This window comes from Adiantum capillus-veneris, chromosome 30 (assembly GCF_014529385.1).
Source record: "Adiantum capillus-veneris isolate H3 chromosome 30, ASM1452938v2, whole genome shotgun sequence".
Classification (NCBI taxonomy): domain Eukaryota; kingdom Viridiplantae; phylum Streptophyta; class Polypodiopsida; order Polypodiales; family Pteridaceae; genus Adiantum; species Adiantum capillus-veneris.
In genome coordinates, this window is record NC_140960.1 from 85,062,956 (window position 1) to 85,089,624 (window position 26,669).

Genomic DNA, 26,669 nt, shown 5'->3' on the forward strand with positions numbered 1-26,669 from the left:
TGTGGTGTTCTTCCTGTTCATCTCTTCCATCAAGAGAGAACTCTCTACATCTGCATACTTAAGTGACGCACTTGAGTTACTAAGAGCTGTCCGGAATACATCCCAACTCTCGGGCAATGTGCATAGCAGAAAAGTGGCTTTGAACTCCTCATCAATCGTGAATTTCAGCTCTGTCAGTTGGCTGAAAATAGAATTGAATTCATTGAGGTGCACTGACATGTGCGTGCCCTCCTTCATGCGGAGATCCATAAGCTTCTTAAGCCAATACACTTTACTGGCAGCACTCTGCTGTGCATACAACTCGTCTAAACGCTTCCACATGCCCCATGCTGTCTGCTCATTCTCTACATTGAAGAGTAAATTGTCAGACACCGAAAGCATGATCGTGGAGCGAGCCAACTCGTCCACTTCTTCCCATTCTTCAACCTCCATATCAACCGGTTTCACACCCTGTAACTTAATAGGTTTCGCCTGTTTTTTTTGCAACATCACATTATAACATTGCTTCTTCCATATAGCAAAGTTATGGGCACCTTCAAGCTTGCGAATGTGCAACAAATTGCCACTTTCACTGCTAGAAGCCATTCTGAGTGATTGCAAACACTGAAACCCTGAAAACACTGAAAACACTCAGTGTTTGCAATCACTGAAACCCTGTTTTGCCGACCTAAACACGCCCAAATGTGCGCAATCGGGCAAAAAACAGCTTGCTGTTACAGAAAAACAGCGAGCAAATTTCACGCGAAATCACCCCAAAACGGCGTACATTCACTGCCAGACCCTTACCAAAGGTTTCCACAAGGTGTATACATCATTTGCTTGCTGAAATTCCCTGTTTTAGGGCAAAAATCAGACCTGTAAACACCTGTTTTGCTGAATTTTCAGAACCTCGTTGGTGGAAACACCTGTAAGATTGACCTGTGAGACTTGCCCTAATGAAATTGCATCAAATTGACCCCGAAATTGGTCAATTTCAGCAGAAATAGGCTGCTGTTCGCCAGTTTTTGAAACCCTAATTTTGGGGAAACTGTCACCGGAGGTCGATTCTACACGGTGAGAGGATCCCTTCGCGACAGAGTTGATCGAAAACGGTTGAATATCCTTCCCGCAGCGAGCAAAAACAAAATTCTGATCTGTGTTGCGAAGATGGCTCTCTTGGAAACCCTAAAGCTCTGATACCATGTTTGGGGGAGCAGGAGAGAGAGCCCACTTGCTATCCTATGCAATGAGAGTGAAGGAGAAGAGGAGAGAGGCGCTGAAGAAGCACACGCAGAGAAGAACGTGAGAGAGAGAGAGAACGCTCGTCAGAATCTGGGAGAAGTCACGCTAGCACCAATTTGGGCTTGACCTTTGAGTATATGAGTAAGTGACTACGGGGCCATTCACACTTGGGCCCCCTCACTTATAAGTCTTTTAACTTATAAGTTAATAAGTACAAGGCACTTAGGCCTTTATTCCCTAACAGTTATGCGTAGGTGTTTGTGCTTGTCGAGCTGTGTTGAACTGGAATGAGACAGTAAACGTGAGGAGAGCATGATCTACTGTTGCCCCAATAGGCCTGGGCCCGACTGCAAAGTCCTGAATAGAGGGTATGAAACTGGGCTGAGCCAAAACAGAATCCATTGTGTTGGCCCCATGTCTATGAGGAAAATAAGTGAACCCACTCGACGCTGGAAATCTCTAGAGGCCATTCAAGATGGCCAGTCCATGTGCAGTCCCCAAATCTGTCAGATATCCCCCATATCGAGTGTGCTCTTCATTCTGCGAACGCCTGGCCAATCCCATATCACTGATATCCAATTCTCTCAACATTTCCTCTGAGGTCTCGTAGAAAGGTGTCTAAGATTGGCCCATCCTGGCATTGAAGTCTCCCAAAAGAACGACACCTCCATCCCTAGAGAACTCCCATATGTCCTCATCCAACCAATATCATGTAGGGTGACTCCCCCTTGGGCGATGCATAATGAGATGTGCTGGGGGCAAAATAGCATCTTGCAATGTAGAGTCGCCTCCCTGTCTCCGCTCTTCAGTGACCGATGTAATACTTTCTCGGACAACGCCCAATGCCGGGCATCCTCAGGCATGGATGATGATGATGACGACGATGATTTCAGTATGACGATTTTAGTCTTTTAGTTTACTTCATTTTAATTTTGTACCCAGACATTGGATTAGATCCATAAGGATTGTATCAGTTTGGTCTCATAGGTCATTTTGGCCTTTTGAAGACGTTTAATATAACATTTCATCTCATATCTCTCTCTCTCTCTCTCTCTCTCTCTCTCTCTCTCTCTCTCTCTCTCAAATCTTACTCAGTATATAATGCACTTTATTCAGTCGTGTCCAAGTGAATGCATCTGAGAGTCATGCAATTGTGAATTGTATTGCATCTTGAAGCATGAACTTTGGATAACTTTAATTCTAGTGCATCAAAAGTTCCGGCTTGGATGAGATGACTACACAAATGGTGAACTTGGTGCATTAAAGTTTTGAAAGGATGAGACGACTATCAAGAGTTTTGAGAAGGATGGGATGACCAGATAGATCAATGTTCAGTGTGAACTATGTGAAACTGGATTTTGTGAGGATGCATGTTTAGAGAATGTACTATTCCGAGGGGATGGTCATTGGCATGTCTACATGAAGTCAATGTCTACTCGAGAATTGGAAATGTAATTGGGGGTGATTACTCTTCTCTAAGGGGAGGTGTGCATCACCACTTGGTGACGTGGCATGAGACCTGAAGAGAGGAGAAAGATCCGACTAAAGACCCAAGCCAAGCTGGACCAAGACCCGTGAGCAGAGACCCAAATTCTGTGGCAGAACCTGCTCCGGGATTCACGGCAGGGATCATGAAGAAGCTTAATGTTGGCCAGGCCACTTTTGGGCGACAATTACTGATAAAGCAGATGACTTATTAGATTATTTCAGGTGCTTTTAGTGCACTAATTTTTATAGGACGATTTTTAAGTTGTTTTTCCGGCCAAAGTGCCTATAAATTGAAGCCCTAGTAGTACGTTATCGCACACGCTTGTAAACTATCTTGGATAATTAACAAAGAAATACCACAAAGAGTGCTTGGCTTGAGGGGAATTACACCACTCTCATGTCATCTACAGAGTTCGACTCTGATTTTTTCTGTTCTGTTCAAGTCTTTAAGCTACAGCTTTGTGTATTTGAATGAATAACCCAACCCAAGAGGAATCTGGTGGTATCAGAGATCAGCCTTCTTCTTGTTTTCACAAGAAGAACGATCACTTCCGATGGAAAAAAATCCGTATCCAGCTCAACTTTGGCAGAGGCAACCAATAGAGCTCCCCAAAACCCTACTGTTCCTAAGACTCCCCCAAGTATTCCCTTTGACTGTGAATATTTGGCGACCCTTGTTCGAGAATTGCAGACATCTATTGCTTCAGAACAGTCTGCACCTTTTGTGAAGAGTGAAGATTTCCGGAACCTTTCCAAGATTTTGACTCTGTTGCAGCAGCTATTCCACCTGTTCCCTCTATTACCAATGTCCGTGGGACCTCACCTCCTCAATTGCCCTGTTACACCTTTAAAAAAATTCTTCCTCCAGTTTGTACTCCTGTTGCTACTCCTCCATAGTCTTCTTTGATGGGAGGTGTTTTCCACACCATGGACAACAAGAATCATATTTTGCAAATTCCTCTTGCTTCTACAATTTCTTTTGTGCTATCACCACCCCCACCACCACTTGGACCGTTGGATACTCCCATGCAAGGACCTTACCCAATGTATCCAGATTACTTCCCTATTAACCTCCACCCATGTTGCAAGGCTCCAAACCATTAAAAATGGTGGTTCCACATCTTCAATAAAAAGAATTACACATAGGATTCCAAGCTTGCTAGAGTGGCGGGATTTCTTAGAGAGAATGCTTGGCAATGGCAGAGTGCCCTTATTGCTAAACTCTCTGCTCCAAAGACTTGGTCACAATTCAAGAGTGCTTTTGGCAAAAACTGTCTCACTCCAACTTTTGAAATCAAAATTATATCCGCTTGAAACCAATTGATGATGTACCCTTCTGAAACACTTCGTTTTCTTGATGATTCTTTACATAGGGTTTTTAGTCAGTAGTTTCTTGATGATTCTTTACATAGGGTTTTTAATCAGAATTAACAATAATCAAACCTCAATGCTTTCATAGTTGCTCCAAAGCTGAAGGGGTAACATGGTACAAAAGGCAAGAGAGTTCAAGTACCTCCCACAGCTGCTCCAATAAGGGCAATAGCTTCAATGGCAAGAATTGCATACATGACTTCTGGATTGGCTAAAGATAATCCTGATGATGCCATAGCCCCATCTTCAAGAGCCAAAGCCTCTTTTGTGCCTGCTAAAACAAAAGCGGCAAGGGATGCCCAGCAAGCAGTTGATCGTAGTTTTGTCTGAATCTGAAACCAATAACCCCAATTTTAAAAAACCCTGTTTATCCTGCTGTTTGCATATGCTCCACAAACTTCTAGGCAAAAGGAACCAAGTACAGATTAAAGACGAAACAGTGGTACTAGTGTGCATACATAAATTTGAATCAATGAGAGCAATACTGGCATGGTCACTAGCCATTAACTCCAAGGCAAAGTAACCTTCGTTCTTGCAGCACGCAGATTACAACGCACAGTTCAGCTTAGCTCTTCCAAAGATGACAGCTGACTACAAGCTATTGAGTCATCTCCTCTTAAGAACCAATAAGCTGTCTTCCTCATTAACCATCAATAGTTGTAGGCTACATTTTACGCCATGAAATAAGGAGCAGATAAACCTTCACCAGGTGTAAAAGACCTAAAACTACAACTTGGAAATAGAAGAAATTCCAGAAAGGACAGCTTTTATACAAAATAAAATTCAAACGAATGCAAAACAATAAAAGAAAGGAGGCTTTAGCAAGTAAAAAGAAAATACTCAGTGAAAATGACTTATCTCAAAAATAAAAAGAGTGTCTATGATGACAATAATACATCTTGTTTAAAAAGAAAATGATGCTATGAATTCATTATGATACTTAAGACCAAAACACTTAATTTGTAAAGAGATAAAAAACATGACTATTTTAGAAACCAAAGATCACCTTGCATCTTTGCCGATACTTAGGCTTGCATCTCAAGGTGGTATGACCACTTTGGCTCTGGATACTTGTTTGTCCATATTTGCCCAAGCCTATTTTATGGTCACTTTCACCAATTTTAAAGCATTTTAACCCTCTTTTACTAAGGCGCCCATATTTTAGTACAGGCTTTATATTTTTGGCATGACTTTTAGAACGCTCCATCTGTTGCATCTCTCTAGATCACTTGTCCCTAAGTGAGTATTAAAGACTCATTGGGACTTCCATTTGTATAAGATCTCATTTTCACTCTCTTGGATTGTTACACAAGGACCCTCTCCTTTTGCCAAAGCTTGGAGAGTAAAACGAGCCTAGAGGATAGCACTCATCCTCCAATCTAGGGATGAAGAGCACCCACTATTCAAGAGGAATAGAGTCATGCTTCACGGCTTGGAGAGAGCCCTAGTTTTTCTTGATAATGACCTCACAAGGGTGCGATAGAGCATTAGTGAGCATGCATGTCGAGGGTAGAAGAAGCCCTATTACAGAAACGGTCAGGTCCTCATTGATTGTCAGCATAGTAACAGGGGACGCCCTTTTTCGGGCTTCCCGTCCCCACTTTTCCGTCCCCACTTGCCGTCCCGCTCTCTTTTTTACACTAAAAATCCATTTCAGCCCCGTCCCCCGTTCCCCCGTCCCGGAATGCGTCCCTTGTGACTATGATTGTCAGTCCACATATTACTAGTTCGTGGCCTACAGGACATAGACTAGCCTAGCCCACTTGTGAAGTCACACATTGGAGTTTCGAACTGGATACGGGGCCAAATACGATACGCATGCCTATATGAAGACATCATGTACTATTGCACTCTAGGTAAGATCTTCCTCCTGGGAGACTTCAAAGCCCATGCACGAAGCAGACAGTACGAGGTATATGATCATGAGGATATTTAGATGCTACACATAGTGGAGGAGTTGATGCGCGGCTACATGCACCACGTGCCAACGAGAGAATCACTCATACACACTTTAAACAACTGAATCATAATGGAGGTGACATGAAAGAAGCGGAGTTCCTCTTCAAAGAGTAGTGACACTCAAGTCGAGCGCTCCTGGCGTATTTATTAATGAAGAGAGTTTACAAATGCTTTGTGTGACCACAAGCATCAGATTTGTTTTACAGCTTGGGCCCTACCCAGGCACTTGGCCTAAAGAAGTTTAAAGAGCACTGGTTATTTTTATAGGTGGTAAATGCACTTAAATCATATGATATCTCTATATTGAAGTTTTCAAAAGTCAACTTCTTTACTAACTAGCGAGAGAAAAAGCTCTCAGTGTAAAATTGTGACTCGGCAAGAATTAGTATAGTCCTACATTTTGTGCCGTATTTTTGACCACCCATGCTCAAATTTTTGTACTTAGTTCTGGGGCTCCATCTGCTATATCAGCTACTCCATCCGGTGCTCTATCGATGGCACCTCAGTATCATGTATGAGAACACATCAGCGGCATGTCACATACCACTCTTCCAATGATTCCGCTTCCATGCTGCAAGTTTGTAGTGGAAGTAGGACCATTTGCTTCTTGGAACGGCAAATTCCTTAGTGACACCACAACGGAAGAGTCGAGTCTCAAGCGGCCCCACACCGGATAAGGAGACACATGGAAGCCGACGATTTGCGATGGGATTTGCACCACAAATCGTAGGTTGATGATGTGGTAATAGGTCGATGGCTTTTGGCAGCTTTTGGGTGAAAGTTACTAAAAGCATTGGCTTATGAGCTTTTGCCTTTAAAAGCACTAGATTTTCAGGGTTGCTTGGCCTACGTAAAAGCCGAGGCCAAGGGCCTTTATATATGTTCCTTGGGGAGCCTCACTTATGAAAGCGCAAAGCAAAGGGTACCGGTAGGTGCGCATCACGATGTAGTGCAGGATTGGGGCAAGAAGAAGGAGGCGCAGTGCAGCAAAGAGGAAGCGCTAGGGATCGAAGCAGAGAGAGAGAGAAGGCACGCTCTTTTTTGGGGAAAACTCACTAAGTGAGTTTTGGGTTTTCCCACTTTTATTATAAGTAACTTTTAAAAATGTGTCCAGGTTCATATTGAACCTGAACAGAACCTGAACAATGTATAAAAATGTACAAAAAGGGGTTATTTAGGCCTTTAACCCAACAACCTCCCACTTAAAGGCATAAATGACACTTAAGTTAACCAACTCCCACTAGCTGTATGCAATGCTCATGTTGAGCCTTAGCAAGACTCCTGGTGAGAACATCTGCAGGGTTATCCTGTGTATGGATCTTAGTCAAGGTGATTAGACCATCCTCCAATACCTGTCGTATGAAGTGGTACCACACATTTATGTGTTTGGTACGCGCATAAACGTGGCATTTTTGGCTAAATAGACAACACTCTGGCTATCACAACCCAACACGGGTGTATGAGCAGATATGCTAAGTTCTTTTGCAAGTCTGCCCAACCAAATGGCCTCCTTTGAAGCCTTTGTGGTTGAAATATATTCAGCCTCAGTAGTACTCAATGCCACAATTTTCTGTAACCTAGAACACCAAGAGGCTGTACCACCAACAATGGCAAATACATATCCACTGGTAGATTTCCTGGTATCCATGTCACCTGCTATGTCTGCATCACAATATCCCTGCAGCTTCAAGTCACTTTTGCCATAACAAATACACTTTGATTGTGTACCTTTCAAATATCTCAGAATGCATTTGACAGCTCCCCAATGCGCTTTGCAAGGATTACACATGTATCGACTAACAACTCCCACTGCATAAGCAATGTCGGGACGAGTGGCAACCATAGTATACATAAGAGAACCACAAGTTGATGCATCTTCATTGCTTTCAATGCCACCTCATCCTTTGGGCAATCTGCTTTGCTAAGCTTAGTGTATGGAGGTAAAGGTACCCCAAGAGACTTGGCATCAGCCATATTAAATCTGTCAAGTACTTTTGCAATGTACCTTTCTTGAGATAAAAACAACAATTTCAACTTTCTCATCTTTTAATACGCATGCCCAAAATATGCTCTGCATCACCCAAATCCTTCATAGCAAATGCTGAATTTAGCTTACGTTTCAGAGCATCAAGACTAGTCTTATGTTTCCTGGCAAGCAGCATGTCATCAACATAGAGAACAAGTATGATGGGACTACCATCTTCATCCCTTTTCGTATACAAACAATGATCTGCATGGCTACGTTTAAATCCTTGAGACAGCATAAAAGTGTTAAACTTCTTATACCATTGTCGTGATGATTGTCTCAAACCATACAGAGCCCTCTTCAGTTTGCATACAAGTTCCTCACGTGTAGGAACTAGAAAACCTTCAGGTTGTTTCATGTATATGTCCTCTTCAATGTCACCATGCAAAAACGTTGTCTTTACATCCATTTGATTCAATTCCAAATCAAGCACCGCAACGAGAGCAAAAAGGACACATAAAGTTGTAAGCTTTACAACAGGGGAAAAGATTTCTTGAAAATCAATTCCTTCTTTTTGTGTATATCCTTTTGCAACCAATCTTACTTTGTACTTGGGTTTTTCATCCACAATCTTAATCTTGTACACCCATTTGTTAGGAAGAGCCTTTCTTCCTTTAGGCAATGGCACAAGATCCCAAGTATCATTTGCATACAAGGATTTCATTTCCTCTTGCATTGCAAGCTCCCACTTACTGCTTGATTAACATGATTTGGCCTCTTTATATGTAAGAGGTTCACCCTCATCTGTCAACATTACAAGGGGTTAAATCTCTGCGGTTGCCTTCTCAAACGAGTTGACCTGCGTACCCGATGATCTACATTCTCAGGCAACGGTTCTACATCATAGGACAACTCATTTTCAGCTCTATCATGCTGCTGAAAATCATTTTCAGCCAATTCAGGTGGCTGTCCATCCTCATTAGGAGCATCAATATCATGTCCTACCTCTTCTGGCTCAAGGTTAACCGGCCAATTATCCATTTCAGCTTGCGGTAATGAAACATGATACTCTTTTTCAACATCAATGGGTGGCACGGAAGGCTAAAATCTGACTGTTTTCTTGTCAGCATCAGATTTTGGAGCATTCTTAAGCAATTTTGCCTCATTGAACACTACATCTCGGATGCATATTACCTTTCTAATCTGTGGTAGCCACACTCTATAGCCCATTTCACCTTCTTCCCCATAACCTAGGAAGACTCCTTTAATGGACTTCATATCAAGCTTTGTTCTCAAGTCATTGCGTACATGAACAAAAGCTTCGCAGCCAAATACTCTCAAATGATCATAAGAGGCAGGTTTGACAGACCAAACCTTCTCTGGAATGTCATTTTTCAGCGTACTATTAGGAGAGAGGTTGCAAATATGAACTACAGTTTTCAATGCCTCCCCCCAAAACTCTTGGGAAAGATTAGCAGTGGACAACATGCAATGCACTCTCTCGCATAAAGTACGATTATACCTCTCAGCCACACAGTCACGTGACACATTCAACCCTATGTGTCCGTGGACAAGCTACAGCGTGACCACGGTTCAGTTCCGTCAAGTCAGTCTAGAATAGGAAGTGATCTGGCACTTCTGTGAGTCTGTTCGCAGACCATGCATGACCAATGACTTAGATTAGGTGCATATCCTCCGGTTGCACACAGCATGATCATCGGTGTTCCATCAGAATCCATCAGGGGAATTTTCCAGTGCATTAAACCTATTTTCCCTAATTTTGACATTTTTCACTTATTTATTAAGTGACTTTTGTTGGAAACTAGGTAGGGCAATTTTGCTAAGATAATATATAAGCAAACCAAAGGTAGCACTTTCTGGCAGAAGAGGCAGCAGGAACTCAGTTCAACAGGCACCTTCTCAGCAAGACCCCAGCAAGCCTAACGTTTTTGCACTGCAAGAAGGTCTAGCGTTTTGCACCCAGATCAGCCAGCGTTTTTGCATCTGCAACAGCCTGGCGACAGCAGAAGACAAATCAGCCCTAGCGTTAGCAGTTTACACCAGCAGATCAACAGCGTTTTTGCAGATCAAGACAAATCAGCCCTAGCGTTTTTGCATCAACCTGACCCCTAAGCGTTTTTGCAGATCTTCGCGAGGGAATCAGCCCTAGACTCGGCGTTTTCAGTTTTTGGCATTCAGTACCCGCAGTAGAACCCCTGAACCTCGTAGATCTCACCTTCCCGCAGGAGATCCTCGCCGCACGGTCAGATCCCGCGTAGTTTACAGATTCAGCCCGGAAAACGCAGATTTCAGCATCTGCGTCGTCGTCGCATCGTCGTCATCGCCGTCGTCACCGACATAGAGTCAGAATTCAGCAGATAAAGATTTGCAGATTTTAGCCCTTAGCGTTTTCAGATTTCAGCCCGTCTCGTCGTCGTCCTCATCGTTGTCGACATCGTCGGCAAGTCCAAAGCATTGTAGAGATTTGTGCAATCAATAGTAGACCGCTCTCGCCATAGAGAGTGGGGCGTTCGAAGGAGGGTTTGACAACATTCTGGTGTCGTATTCTCTTCTCTCTATCTCTCAGTCTCATGCACCTTCACGCACAGTGTCTATTCACTTTGTTTGTGATCACTTGCACTCTCTTATTAAAGGACGGAAGGCTCTCCCTTCTGTAAGTAAAAGGAACCTTGAGCACAGTTCGGAGCACTCATCTTGAGCAAAGTTCAACATTCACTTCCGCTGCACCTTACATTGGTATCAGAGCTTTGGCAGTGTTCTGTATCACTCAAGGAAAGAACCACAAGAACCACATAATTTTTTTTGCTTGTTGAGGTCGCACGAACCCAAGTTCACTTGGGCGTGTCAATTCCTAATCGTGTTTTTGAAGAGTGACAGTAAACCTAAGAAAGAAGGGCTTGTCCAGCTTTCCCTTGTGCCTCTTTTCACTCATTGAGAGCGGACCGTGCACTTAGCGGCCGGCCAATCGACGTGAGGTGGAAAAAAGCAACCTTGGTGTGAGCGCAAGGCCGCCAAGGGATGCGCCCGCGGAAAAGAGCGAAACTCGGGTGAAGAGAAGATCCTTCTCTAACACAAATTGCAAGCGAAAGAAGACCCGCAAGAACCTCAAGAACTCAAGAACCCCAAGAATCAAGACCCCCAAGAACCCAAGTTCCTCGTGAACTTAAGAACCCAAGACCACAAGAACCCACAAGAACCCAAGACTTCAGTGGATGGTCATCACTCGAAGCGGAATGGATACTTCGCTTGGAGGTGATGAGCATGAAAGAGGCGAAGAAGGAGGTTTTTCCGACCCTCCCCCTTTCCCATCTACGCCAAGGATTGCACTAACTCCTATGAAGGAGTTGACGCAGTTGTTTATGGACAAGAAGTTCGAAGGCGAAGCAAGAGAAGCATAAAGAAAGGCCTACAAAGAAAGTATGGCAACCATAGATCATGAATACGACGCAAAAATGGAAGCCATAGAGCGTGAGCACAAGCGCAAGAACAAAGAAAGACAAGCAAGATTTGATCGCGAGAACAGAGCAAGAATGCAAGAGATGTTGCGACTCTTTTCTCAAGTGCAGGTGCACTTTGCACAGAATCAGGAAAAGGAGACTCTCTCAGTCTCTACTTCTCCAAAGCAAGACACACATGATTTGCACGATGATTTGAATGACAATGATTTGCATGATGATTTGAATGATAATGATAGGCATGATGATTTGCATGATCAAGATGTGATTTCTCACAAGCATGATGATTTGCATGATGATTAAGATTTGATTTCTCACAAGCATGATGATTTGCATGAAGAAGATGTGATTGTTCACAAGAATGATGAGTTAGTTGATGCTTTTTCTAGTGAAGCTAACCTCATTGCAGACTCGATCAATCACGAAGAGCCGATCTTGGCTTTCGAGTCGAGGTCCAAAGAACCCCCACAAGAAGATTCGATCAATCACGAAGAACCGATCTTGGCTCTCGAGCCGAGGTCCAAAGAACCGATCTTGGCTCTCGAGCCTAGGTCCAAAGAACCCTTACAGGAAGTACTATGTGCTAGAATGATTAGTCAGCACGCATTGTTCAAGTGTTTCATTCGCGATCGTTTCCTAATTTTAGTCAGCGTCTTTATGTGATCCCTTTTCCTAGGCATGACATATTGTACGTTGAGCACGTTTCACTCATGAATGAGCACGGATGTATGCGGATTGTTCATGAAAAGCTGAAAAGTAATCATTCAAGGAAGTCACATTCCATGTCTCCCTTGGCACGACACAGTTGTAGAAAGAGCACATGAAAGTATGAGCACCAAGCATCGGCATTTCCGTTGTGAATTGTCACAGTTGGTTGCTTCAGATCAAAAGCGAAAGATGTGATTTCATTGTTTGCGTGTGTGTGGTGAACGGTTTGGCACTCCGTCTCTTTGTTCATCTACATTACATGCACAGTCCTTGAGGAAGACAAGATTTTTTCCAGTCACTTTACATAGAATAGGTATGTTCATGTTTTTGTGTTGGAAGTGGTTTTAGGAATTTTCAACCATGGAGATTCTTGAAGAAGAAAGAAGTATGACTCTGGACGAAGTTGAAGCATTGAAGGAGCCACAAAAGACTGTGTCGCTTTTGGCGCGGCCCAAAGAAGCAAGCATTGCAAACCTTTATGAAGTTCAAGTACCGCACAACCCACACATCAGAGTGGGCCGGCGAAGAGTCCCTTCCAGGATTCCGGATGCTATTGGCGATCTCCCTCGACGCCATACAGATCGGTACCAGTACCTCACTTTGAAAAGGAGGGGATGTCACGTGACACATCCAACCCTATGTGTCCGTGGACAAGCTACAGCATGACCAGGGTTCAGTTCCGTCAAGTCAGTCTAGAATAGGAAGTGATCTGGCACTTCTGTGAGTCTGTTCGCAAACCGTGCATGACCAGTCACTTAGATTAGATGCATATCCTCCGGTTGCAAACACCATGATCATCAGTATTCCCATCAGAATCCATCAGGGGAATTTTCCAGGTCATTAAACCTATTTTCCCTAATTTTGACATTTTTCACTTATTTATTAAGTGACTTTTGTTGGGAACTAGGTAAGGCAATTTTGCTAAGATAATATATAAGCAAACCAGAGTTAGCACTTTTTGGCAGAAGAGATAGCAGGAACTCAGTTCAACAAGCACCTTCTCAGCAGGACCCTAGCAAGCCTAACGTTTTTGCATCTGCAAGAAGATCTAGCGTTTTGCACCCAGATCAGCCAGTGTTTTTGCATCTGCAACAGCCTGGCGACAGCAGAAGACAGATCAGCCCTAGCGTTAACAGTTTACAACAGCAGATCAGCAGCATTTTTGCAGATCAAGACAAATCAGCCCTAGCGTTTTTGCATCAGCCAGACGCCTCAGCGTTTTTGCAGATCTTCGCAATGGAATCAGCCCTAGACTCGGCGTTTTCAGTTTTCAACATTTAGTACCCGTAGTAGAACCCCCGAACCTCGCAGATCTCACCTTCTCGCAGCAGATCCTCACCGCACGGTCAGATCCCGCGTAGTTTACAGATTCAGCCCGGAAAACACAGATTTCAGCATCTGCGTTTTCAGCGCGTCGTCGTCATCGCCGTCGTAGAGTCAGAATTCAGCAGATAAAGATTTGCAGATTTCAGCCCTTAGCGTTTTCAGATTTTAGCCCGTTTCGTCGTCGTCCTCATCGTTGTCGACATCATGGGCAAGTCCAAAGCATTGTAGAGATTTGTGCGATCAATAGTAGACCGCTCTCTCTATGTCGGCAAGTCCAAAGCATTGTAGAGATTTGTGCAATCAATAGTAGACCGCTCTCGCCATAGAGAGTGGGGCCTTCGGAGGAGGTTTGACAACATTCTGGTGTCATATTCTCTTCTCTCTATCTTAAGTCTCATGCACCTTCACGCACAGTGTCTATTCACTTGTTTGTGATCACTTGCACTCTCTCATTAAAGGACGGAAGGCTCTCCCTTTTGTAAGTAAAAGGAACCTTGAGCACAGTTCAGAGCACTCATCTTGAGCAAAGTTCAACATTCACTACCGCTGCACCTTACACACACCATTAGAAGACAGATTATAAGGGGCTGTCAACTCCCTTTTAATCCCATTTTCGTCACAAAAACGCTGAAATTCAGCAGATACATACTCTCCTCCATTATCAAATCTGAGACATTTAATCTTAGCACTCTCTTGAGTAGTGACAAAAGCATGAAACTTCTTAAAAGCATTAAAAGTCTCACTCTTACTTTTCAACAAATGCACCCATCCTTTCCTAGTACAGTTATCAATGAATGTAACAAAATACAATGCACCAGCAAAAGACTTAACAGGCATAGTGCATACATTGGAGTGAATAAAATCAAGAGGATTAGCTTTTCGAGAGACACCCAAGTAATAAGAAGATTTCTTTTGCTTTCCATAAAGACAATCATTACAAAAATCCAAGTTTTTTCCTTTTACATCAATCCTCTTCAAAGAGGAAAGCACATCAATATCCTTTTGCCTCATATTGAAACCGGCCTGTTCAATCCAAAAAGGGCGGTAGACTTTACTTCAAACCTTGATTTAGCTTTCACCCATTATTAGTCGTCTATTTTACATGTACTTTAGTGACACAAGAGAGGGGAATGGGATACAGATACTAGAATGCACCTGTATGAGAAGACCGACACCAGATTGGCCCCTAACTTAGGCGCCCCTTTCGGTATTTCTTTATTGTTCAAAAGAGGGAATAAACGTTGTGGTTCCCTACAAGCTGCCCCGCACAAACTCGGCTGAATTTCCACTGTTCCAGCCCGATTTCGGCAACATAATTGTACTAGAACCCTTCACAGTCAGTATTCCCACGCATTGGCCGACTTTCCCGACGCATACGGGCACTTTGCAAAACCTGGCGAGAATCTGCAGCACGCTGAATTCTCTGTTTTCAGCCCTGAAAATGCGCCAAATCACCTGTGCAGCGGTCCCCTTGCGTCCCCGAACCTCCTGGGGGTATTAGGGTCCGTTTAGGGCTAAAACCCTAAACCTGCAAAAATACACAGCAGGCTGTAATTTACTGTTTCGGGCTCCGTTTCGCATGCCGGTCGCATCCGTAGCAAGTCCTCGAGCTCCCGCACCTGTAGGGCTACTTGCCCTTTGAATCGGACGAGATTTCTGGCGTGAAACCTCTCCAAATTCACCTGTACCTGCGGGGGGATTAGCCGCTAGCTAATCCAGTACCTGTGCAAGAGGCTCTTGCCTCGGCAATCGCGCATGAACCCACACAACTGTACATTGGTCAAATGAAAAGCCCACTAGTGGGGCATAACATACTGCCATAGAGGAGAGAGAGGGCAGTGCGTAGCGTGCAGGGCATCACTCCTGGCACCGCACTATACATAGGAGGGAAAGCAAGCACTCCATAGCTCTTAACCTGTGACAGGAACTTGCAGAATGAGCCTCCCAGCTATAAATCACGTTTTTGCCTTCTCTATAAGTAGTAAACTGGCATCAGAGAGCCAAGTGTCACTCATTTGTGCATTTTCCCACTTTAGACCCTCCGGTCTAAAAATATCTCACCTGCAGCCTCTGTTGACTTGGCCACAGAGTAACAAAATGATCCCCATGTCAAACTACACGTAATGACGCGAAGACATTTTCAGGTCCCAAAATAGCAGTTCCCTAAATTTTAGGAGATGCTGCCATTGTATCTTTCTAGGTCATCCGACCCTCTTTGTACACTGCGGCCACATCCAGAATTGAAATGTAGCCTCTGTAGCAAAGGATTCCACTTTGGCTAGTCAATGACCCCACTTGGCTAACCATAGTCCTTGTCCAACCTTAGTGCTCTCTTGCCCTCAAGCCTGGACTCCCTCTGGACAGTTCCACACTAGCTATGCAATGCACGGCAATTAGATTTCCCGAGGGGTGTTTCCAAAAAGTGAAAGTAAATAGATAATAAGAAAGAAATCAACAAAAAGGATAGATAGTAGTCACACGCTGGTGACACATATGGCCAAGTCTCTTATACCACAATTCCGTGTGTGAAGCAACTTCAACAACAGCAAGAAACTTGTAAGGCAAAGCTTTGCATCGAAGATAGTACAAAGTACCTCTTTTAGACCCTTTTGCAACAAGCAGAGAGCCCTTAAGCAACTTCCATGAACCCCCAACAAAGATGATAGTATAACCATGTGCATCTAACTAGCCAACAGATAGTAAACTTTTCTTAATGCCTAGTACAAACCTGACATCATTCAACACAAGCTCTTGACCATTGAGCCAAACACATAGTACCCATTCCCTCAATATTGCAAGCAAAATTATCACCAAGGTACACCTTGCCATAATTGCCTGCAACATATGTAGCAAAACACTCCAAAGATGGAGTCACATGGAATGAAGCACCAGAATTCACTATCCAAGAATGGGATAGTCTATCATTAGCACTAAGCAATGCATCAATTACATCTTTCTTCGAGATAAGCATGTCTTCTACATTAGCTATCACCAAATTTGAGGGACATCAAGCCGCAACCAACGTCTGACAACTCCTCAATGACCACACTAGAGGATACATTTGCATTCTCAATATCCCTGGAGGAATCACCTGCTGATTTTTCCCCTTTCTTCTCATCTTTCTTCTTCTTATCTTGCGTTTCCTTCCTCCTTTCCTGCTCTTTCTTGAAATACCTACAATCGAGTTTCTTGTGACCCTTTCTGCCACATTGATAACAAGTGACATCCTTATCCTTTGTCTTGAACTTACTTCTATTTTGAGTCCTGTTGCCTGCATCACGCTTTTGATTTCTACCTCTTGCATTGTAGGCAGAACTGTCACCTTCACCACTAGACTTGCGTCTAATCTCTTCATTGAGAATAGACCCTCTCACACCGTCATACGTGAGGGTGAGACTGTTGCTCGAGGAGACAACCAACATATCCCAAGTATCTAGCAGTGTCATAAGCAAGAAAATAGCTTTCAGCTTATCATTAAATTGTTGAAGCCTACTGTTCTGCAACTGACTCAACACACCTGTAAAAGCACTCAAATGCTCAGAAGCTGACTTCGAGTCATCAAGCTGCACATTCACCAACTTTCGCATCAAATGCACCTGGTTCACAGGCGTTGTGTTTTCATAATTGGACTTTTTTTTTTCCGGAGAAAAAGATCCTTTTATTAGTTACTGAAACTGCCCATAGGGGTACAACCACCTCTTCAAGAGAGGGCTACAACAAACATGATGGGAGACTCTCCCAATGAAAAAACCAGCATATGTACAATGAGGCTAAATCAAGAAATAGGGGGAGGGAAACGCCACACAGGTGGTCGGTAGTGCCATCGAAGTACACCCTGGACCATGGTGTAAAAAGGCCCAAGACGCCAGAGTCGAAGGAAGGCCTCTCTGCGCTCCCGCATGCGGTCGGAGCTGCCTTGTAGTCCCTCAAGCTGTCCTCTGAGAGTATGGATCAGCTCTAGCCAAAAATCGCGAAGTCTCTGCTGGTGGCACAGGGCAAGCCTCAAAGATGCGGAGGCAACTGGCCCACCAGATGAACCAGAGTGTCAAGCCACTGATGAGCTCCAAACACTCCTCTCTCTCACTGCACCACTCATGTGGAGTAAGCTCTGTATCAGGCTGGAGTGTAGGTCGCCCCTCCTACATCACTATCATCCTGTTGGTGGAAGATAGCTCAAACTGAAGTGTCGGGCCCGTGAGGGTGGACCACACCGCTCCTCCCCAAGTGTATTGTCGAGCCGTGGAGAGAGCAGGCATCAGCCAAAGAACTCGCAGCCACACCTGCTGGGCCAAGGGACAGTCCCAAAGACAGTGACGCTGACTCTCCACAAGATTATCACAAGCTGCACATGCGGCCGAGAGACCACTATGCACTAGCCAGTTCCCAACTGCTCTAGCTCTGTGTGCGACCTGTGTGCGACCAGCCATTGAAACAAGGTGACTCGCATTGGCTGTCTGGAGTCCCACAACCTCTCCCAAAAGGTTGCCAATAACTCAGCTGTGAGACCCTCCTCCTGCCAATGAGGTGCTACAGCGGGGCGGGCCTCTCTCTGTGCTGCTAGTATATGACGTCCCAGTCGAACAGTGTACTGAAAGAAAGGGACTCCTGGGTGGTCTGCAGAAGAGAAGGGGTCCCTCCAGAGCCACTCACCAAGATCCCACTGTACTCGTGCCAGTGGACAACACTCCCAAGCCCATAGCCTCCAGTGTCCAGTCTCAAGAGCTGCTGGGTCAGGATCTATGACACAAGTCCTCCCACAAATGCCTATTACTCGGATCCTCTGAAAACAGTACTCTACCACCTGCGGGGCCTCTACTGCAACTCGCTGTAGGCGTCCCCCATCCTGAAGCTCGAAGAAAAGGGATGGAACAGTCTCTGAGCAGCCCCTGACTGAGATGAGAACCTCCAGTCGTGTGAAGGCTCCCATCCACCTGGGTGCTACTGGCTCGAGAGACGTGAATCGCTCAGCTGGAACTGCCTCTGAGATGTCCTGGCATATGCTCTGCACCCCTCTCATGCCATGTAGCTGGAAACCCTGCACCTCCTCTGACAAGCCTGTGAACTCTAACCAGTCACCTAAAGAGCGCGCTGGACTTGCTGCCATGGGACCCCAGGAAACATGAGGCCGACTACCAACCAAGTGGTCTCTCTGAGTGCTAACCATGGGGTTCCAGACAAGGGGCTGTCATAGGCGCTCCTCCGTGCAAGTAGGCTCTCTGCTCCAGGCCTCGCCGCAAGAGCTCCCAAGAGCGAAGCGGTCCTCCAGTCTCCTGCTCAAATCAACTCTGCGCATCTCTATGAAGATCCATCTCGTCGAAGGTTGCCAGGGGCCTCCTGCCTGAGGCACCCTAGCACGAAGCCGCTGTAGCAAGAACTCCTTTCAAGGCTCCTCACCTCGAAGAAGTCCTCTGACGATGAACTTCCCAAGAAGGGCTCTGCTCTGCTGTGCTGGGTCAATGATCCCAAGCCCTCCCTGTGAACAAGGAAGAGTGATGACTTGCCAAGCTACTTTGGCTCGAGCTATTTGAGTGTCACGTCCTGACCAAAGGAAGTTCTTGATCAGCCTCTCTACCTGGCTGATACAAGAACTCGAGAAGATCCAGCAAGAAGTGATGTACCACATAGTCGCCAACAACACCTAGTTGGCCACTATTAATCTGTCAGCCAAAGAAAGTCGTGCTAAGCTCCAATGTAACAACTTTCTCCTGATAGACAGGAAAAGGGGAGCAATCTGCTGCTCGGGAGACAAGTCCAAACCAACCTGACAGCCCAAGTACCGAACTGCAGTCCCTGGGGGAATCCACCTAAAGCCCTCTCCTGGAGGCTGGCATCCAATCGGGCACAGGAGCACTACCAACCGAGAAAGCCACTGTCTTTCTCCAGTTGATCAGTGCACCCGATGCACAACAGGTCTCCAGAGCCTGCCCACACCTGTGAAGGTTGGCCTCCTGGCCATCTAAGTACAAGGCTGAGTCGTCGGCAAACTCAGTGTCCAGTAGCTCATATCCCTGAATAGGGAGTGCTAAGCCCCGTAGACCAACCTGCTACAACACCAAAGACCTGCTCATCGCCTAAGCATAGAACAGAAAGAGGAAGGGGGCAAGAGGACAGCCCTGTCTGACCGAACGTGTGAGCATGAAGCGATCACCTCTGCCTCCTACCAAAAGTACCTGACTGTGAGCCTGTCTGTACAAAGTTGACGCCCCTCTGATCCAAGCATCTGAGAAGCCCATCTTGCGTAGAGTGCCCTCTAAAAAGTCCCACTCAACTCTGTCGTATGCCTTCTCAAAATCGAGAAGAAGAATCGCCGAGTCCTCACCACGGAGCCATGTCAGGGCAGAAGCCTCCCAAAAAGTAAAGATGTTGTCAAGGATACTACGTTCCTTGACAAAACCTATCTGAGTCCCATGTATAAGGCTCTCTAGAAGTGGCTGAATCCTCAAACTCCAAGCCTTGGCAAGAATTTTGTAGGCTGAGTTGAGGATGGTGATGGGACGCCACTGTCGAATCTCATCCAAGGAGCCACCCTCCTTGGGAATGAGGTAGATCAGGCCCTCACTCATGCTGTCAGGCATCACTCCTGTGTGCAAAATGTACTAAAAAGCACTACAGAGATTTGGGCCAAGCAGGTCCCAGTACTCCAAGAAAAAACTGAGAGTCAACCCATCCTCACCTGGACAGCTACCACGGGGAAGGGCCCTCAGAGCCGTGTGCAGCTCCTCAAGCTGAAGTGGCAGCTCAAGCCTCTGACGCATCTCCTCAGTCACAAGACAAGGCATCTGTGCCCAAACCTGCTCCCTGCATGCATCCTGACGCTCTGACTGGGACTCTGCAGACAGTAACTCACAGTAGAAGTCAGTAGCAACTGCACGCATATCCTCAGGCTCGGAAGCAACTAATTCGTCGGGCCTCCTCAACTGACTGACCTTGGCATACGAATGTCGAGGTCCCACTGCCTCAAAGAAAACACCAGTCACTCTGTCGCCCACCTGGGTCCACTAAGATGCCTTTCGGTGGAAAGCAAACTCATGTCGCCTCTCCTCTGTGCTAACAAGCTCCTGTCGAGCCTGCTGTAGCTGCTCCTCCAACCAAGGACTGTCTGGATGCTGCTCCTGCATCCTCTGTAATGAAGCAATGCCCCGTCTGAGACGCTGCTCCTCCTCTCTCGCTGCAGCCCAACGAGCCAGGGACTCCTGGAGGAAAAAACGGCTAATCTGAGTAAGGCCTGAGGCCACTCTATCAGAAGGAGAATCTTGCCTGTCTAAGCTCTCTGTCCAAAGACTGCCCACAATGGCCTACTGCAAAGAGTCTGCAATAGTCATAGTCATACATAAGGCACCCTGGATGCCTCCAGGTCCAAAAGCAGCTGACCAAAAAGTATCATATCGTCCACGCAAGAGCTGACCACAACGTCTAATGCGGCTCTCACACAGATGGTGCTCCTGAAGCATAAGGAGATCAATCTCTCCTCAGTCCTCCCAAAGATACCAAAACATCTAAAGCATTAGAACACCAACTTCAAAGACGTGTACCAAACATGGTCCATGCGCCCATATATGACCATCTCTTGCATTGAGAACCGCTTGCCGATAGAACAAATAAGCACTTCTCAAGAACAAATTGAGCTGCTATATATTCTTACCATTTGATGAAGAGTTCAAATACCAAACTGAGTTTTTGAGTAGGCTTGATGCTTAAAATGCATTTGTAAAGTGATGGAAACAATCGCAGAAAAACATAGAATGACCAGGGTCCAGAAGTCTGGCTACCCCATCCTAGGACCTGAATTCATCAAAGTATGTGTAACATGATTTCTATCGTGTGAACAGAATTGGATTCTGGACCCATGTCATCCACTATCGTCTTATGATCGGCAGACTTCCTGGTAGCAAACTTATATGCACGGATGGATGAGGCTTTGCTTTCATATCATGTTTTGCATTATGGGACACAACTCTGACTGAAGCTCCCATCGGGCAAGGAATTCCACAGCATTAACATTTCTCAAACACAAACCCCGCTATTGCACCCACCCAATCAAGCCTGTTGAAGTCACATTCAAGCAAAATGTGGCCTCCATTTGACGGTAATCTTGGAAAACAGAGTCACATAAACAGTACTTGGTCATCAAGAATCACAGAAAAACGAAATTCAAGATAGCTAGAGGTAAACGCAACGTACCAGCGAGGAAGGGCCGGTTTTAAGGTGGCTGCAAATGGGCTCACTGTTGTAAGAGGAAGAAACTCTGCAAGACAAGGTGGGTAACGAAGGGGGAGATGATGAACGGCGCGATGCCTTCGAGGGGAGTAGAGGAGACTGCGCTCTTAAGCACGTAGCAGCAGCACAAGGCCCCATAGATGTTCACCAGCTCCTTCCAGCGAGCCTTTTAACTGGAATACATATGCTAGGTAAAACAGGTCTTGAGCTCAAAACGCGTTCTATCGACTTAGCTTTCTTGAGCTAAACTAAAAAATCTCCTCTCTTATGTTCTTCTCTCTCTCTCTCTCTCTCTCTCTCTCTCTCTCTCTGTGTGTGTGTGTGTGTGTGTGTGTGGAGAGTCTTCCCCCCTCGGGCCTCCGCATACACAAGGTTAAGGACTCAAATGGCACTTTGCCAAACAAGATGCCCACATTCCTCAACACAAGAAGATTATTGTTGGAGACAGCAATGGCACTACGCCGCAAAAGGTGCCCAAACCCTTGAAGACCACATCCACAATTCAAAGTCTTAGTACCATGGATTCATGTGCCAAAGAGGTGCAATCCTTATCTAATATAAATAACTCACGGGGGAGATATTGAGATGAATATGTTGTCCATATGATATCGACTATTGGCAATATCGTTGCAGGAATGCACGTGAAGATGGAAAAGATGAAGGAGAAGCCCGAGAGCACACAACACAAGAAGTTGTATTACTAGGTATGCTAATACAAAGATAAGGCTTGCCCTAGAGTGATGGAGTTATATACAAGCTGGGGGAACAACAACGTGAAATAAAGTTTCTAGCGGTCTAAGTGTGTTTACACAAATATCACCACCCTAATATAGTAACAGAGCACAAAGTCAACATGTATTCCTTAGATTTAGGCAAGTCTCCCTTTGTCCCCAATCTATGAGGTTCTAGCCCAATCTACTTGATTTCCATACATAGCCAACATGGATGGAAGAATTGACTTTTAGAATTGTTGTGTGTGTATGTGGTTGACCCTTGTCAATCATTCTCTGACTTTTTATCCTAGAAAAGTTTCCCTTTTATTGTCTTTGCTTCTTAAAGGGGGTTAAAATTTCGTCCGCTCTTCATGAACAAGGTTAATATTACCACTTTTACTTGGCAAAGCTAGCACAGCAACTCATATTCTCTTGCTTGAAAAATGTTATTCAAAGAGTTAGTCAAAAGTCAACTAATGTAAAGATTCATTAATGCCTAAAAATTACCATTTTGAGAAATATTTGTTTTTATTTCACATAATGGATAAGGAAGGCCTTGAAAAAGTCAAGGGGGTAGGCCTTCATACATAGCAGATAAAATTAAAGAGTTAGTTTACAATCTGCCTATACATCTCCAGATGATCTGCAATACTGAGAATGAATTGCGTTAATCCATTTTAAAACATCCCTCCAATGGTGATTGTTAAACTTGGAATCACGATCGATCACAATATTGTGAGGCAATCCATACATCCTTTAGAGATTCCCAATGGTGAATGGGAGAGTATCTCTATGGATAGTATATACTGCACTTTTTGTGACTGAAAAGCTTCATAAGATGCCAAATGGATGAATTTGCATGTCACTGCAGATATGCTTAAGCTAAACACTAGGACCAATAAGATATAGTGTGCATGCATTAGCAAAAATGTATCTAAACCTTGGAGTGGTTTGTGCTTGTTGATGCTCATGGTTTAATTTATGCTCATAGAATACATAAAAGTTGAGGGAATAGATGTGTAAATAGCTCATTTCAAATAAACTAAACACTTCCCATCGAGAACCGTAACAATTCATAATAAGCTACACATAACAATTAATATACATGCTAAAACATTTGAACCATAATAGAATGTGAACATAAACCACATTTAGGTACAAAAAATGAAACACGTGACATAGCCTTGCTATGTGCATAACATGGATGTAAAATTGCAACCTAAATAGTTGAAATAACCATCCGTGAATGTTGTTATTTGGTACTTTAATAGGTCTTACTAGATGTCTGACAATTTTTTACCACTGAAATTGTACCTGATATCACATGCTTGAAACAATCTAATGAAAGGATTTGACTATCACATAGGGACTTTGTTGCGACACATAATCAAGAAAAAGGCACCATTGCCAATCCCAGAGACTCATATTCTCCATATGTTGAATTTGTCTCATATAGTTCGAAGAGTACTTGTGTGTGGAGGTAACTAGAAACAGTCAGCAATAGGAATGAGAGACACCCTTATAATTTTGCTCCACACTAGCTAAACCAAACTTCGTGAGTTTGTTACCATGTTGTGTATCTTGTGACTAACAACATGTGCCAAAAAATGATTCCCACCTTGTAAGGCCTCTGATCGTCGTAAGAGAAGTGACCACGAAAAGAGTAGATAATACCCAAAGTGGACTCTCGATTCCATCATAAGGAAAACTAACAAGGATAATGAAAAATTTATATCGGAGGAGGTACTCGATACACTAACGTCTATCCCTTCTCGTAACTACTACCGTTGTCGGGGGATTTGTATTCGAAGGTGAGCCGGGAAGGCACAGGGCCCCTGGCTGTGAGAGGTGCAAGGAAAAGAGTTGCAGCAAACACAATCAATGGGGATAGAGCTTTAAACAGATAGTTTGATTCAGATTATGAAGCCTGATAACTCAAATCAAATACATAATAGTATCCTTGTTTAATCAAATGTTAATGGAGGAGTTTATGCTCCTTACAAGGTTTAACCTGCCTTAATCCAGGTGCTAATTAATTAAGAAATTCAAGCTTCAGTAATGATGATAATGTCTGGTCCAATGAACAATACCAAATAAAATCTTTTGCCTTAATTGGTCTGCCAAAAACTGCCTTGATCTGCTTCGTTTTCCTTCTGATGCTTCAAGGTTGAGAGAGTTGATTTTCCTTCCGCTATGGCTATGGAAGCTTCGGCTTCTAATGGCCTTAGGAGTTTCGATTTGGCTTAAGGTTATCGGCTTAAGGATTATGACTTAGGTTTAAGGCTTAAGATGTTCGGCTTAGGATTGCGGCTTAGATTTATGGCTTAATTTTGGATTCGAATGGGCTTGGGCGGCTTAGATTAGGATTAGATAAGATTGGAATGAAATATGGAAGCTTGGATTTAGAGCTTAAGATTATGATGGCTTGGTTTAGAGCTTAGGATTATGATGGCTAAGGAGATTCGAGGAGAGTTTTGGCTTAGAGAGCTTATGATTAGGATGACTAATGAGATCCGAGAAGAGTATAAGCGTCTTATGGAAGCTTGGTTTACAGAGCTTAAGGCCTCTGGCTCTCTTCCTGGGAGAGAAGAAGATGAATGAAAAAGAGAGAGCCAAAAAAGAGCCGCCTCCTCTTTTTTATAGGTTGCATGGACTTGCCTTGCTAAAAATGGCCAGCCCATTAGCGATGTCGCTAATGGGTAGCACCCCTAGCTGACGTGGAAGTTGGTTAGATGAGGCAGCGCAGAATTTGATGGGACTGGCGCCGAAAGGGTTCGCCATGGGCTGTTGAGCAATTTCCACTTCATTCGCGCACTCGTATGAGCTTCCCTGTGCCACCACGAGCGCTTCTTCTCCTGTTGCGCCGCTCACCACTGGCTTTCACGCCATGTTTTTCTTTGTTCACACCCTCCTTCCTTAATTTGCATAATGGGCGGCCTTTGTTAGTTATGGGCCCTTGGGCGTTTGGGCTATGGGCCCTTGGCCTTTGGGCAGTTGGCTTCCCTCATAAGGGCACCACATTTGGCATACATATCGACCAAGGCATTGCCAAGCTCATCAACTCCGAATCCCCTTTGGCAACTTTATTCCATTGCTTTGGGCACCACATTTGATACATATGCCGGCCAAAGCAATGCCAAGCACGACATTCTCTTCCATCAGTCCTTGACTAACATTATCATCATGAATTTTGCCACCATTTTCCGCGACACAACCTTCAAGATGGTAGTATAGGTGATTGCATTTTTAGAGAGACCCGACTTTGTATTTGCTTAAGCCATAGCCGTGTTGGGCATTTCCTGCTATCAGCAATCTTCAGTATTTATGAGATTTTTGTCAGGCGCAACATTTCAACAAGGAATTACTGCATGACGTTCCGAAACTTGGTCGAAGTCAAAAATTCCCGGATGGCACTCCGGCCGAGCCGACTAGACTGGCACGGAACCGGTCCCCGGTGAATCTTTAACGGCCAATAAATGGCAACCGTAAATCCGATTACTGATCTGAAAAGACCGAGGCGCTCCACAAAGCGAGCACTTTAGGCCCGTGCATTCACTTCATTTTTATCCCCTCAGCTGCAGCCCAATCCGGTATGGATCTGCAATCGACTCAAACTTCAAGCTGCCATAACTTCTTATCTATAGCTTCGATTGATGAGCCGTAAAGACACGCCTGTAAAGCACTTCAAGTACTTCAACTTTGATCAATAAAATCTTAGCTATGACCACTTCAAGCATACTCATTGATTAGCATTACCAAGACATCTTTTGGCCCTTAGATCAGCATCTGGCACACTTTTAACTTAAAATTGGCTTGTTATCAAGCCCTTATTACTGCTGATAATCATGTAGGATTCAAATAAACCAGATTGGCATCCCTTTGCTCATTTTCTTGTCATGGAAGCGGAGCTGCACGACACCGTGTAGCTATGCATGACAATGTCACTTGCATCAAAACAAATTGTGCAATGTTGTTGCGTAAGCACAAAAACCCTTGGTTTTTATTTTGTCCAAAAATCCTTGGTCATATCTTGGAAATCCTAAAACCCTTGGTCAAAGATATACTACTTAAACCACTAGGTAGATGGGATTTTCAGAGGCTTGCTACGAACAGATTCGTATAATGAACTTATCTACTACCCCTTGGGAGTTGAGAACTTATTTCCTTGAAAGCACAAGTGTAAAGAGTCCAATAAGTGACCATCAACACTTATTGAGTGATTTG

General features: G+C 44.5%; 1 protein-coding gene across 2 annotated transcripts in view; it reads right to left on the reverse strand.

Moving 5' to 3' along the window:
- FLU (Tetratricopeptide repeat (TPR)-like superfamily protein) overlaps positions 1 to 21,934 on the reverse strand; it is a 53,427-nt gene extending 31,493 nt beyond the window's left edge. The window contains exons 1-2 of one of the 2 annotated variants that reach the window (XM_086507206.1): positions 21,697 to 21,934; positions 4,223 to 4,412 (exon numbers count right to left, since the gene is read on the reverse strand). In XM_086507206.1, coding sequence (XP_086363332.1) covers positions 4,223 to 4,412; positions 21,697 to 21,870 — 364 coding nt within the window. In that variant the 5' untranslated portion in view covers positions 21,871 to 21,934. The remainder of the gene's footprint in view (positions 1 to 4,222; positions 4,413 to 21,696) is intronic. The other variant, XM_086507205.1, reaches the window with a different exon arrangement.
- Positions 21,935 to 26,669: the final 4,735 nt, after the last annotated feature.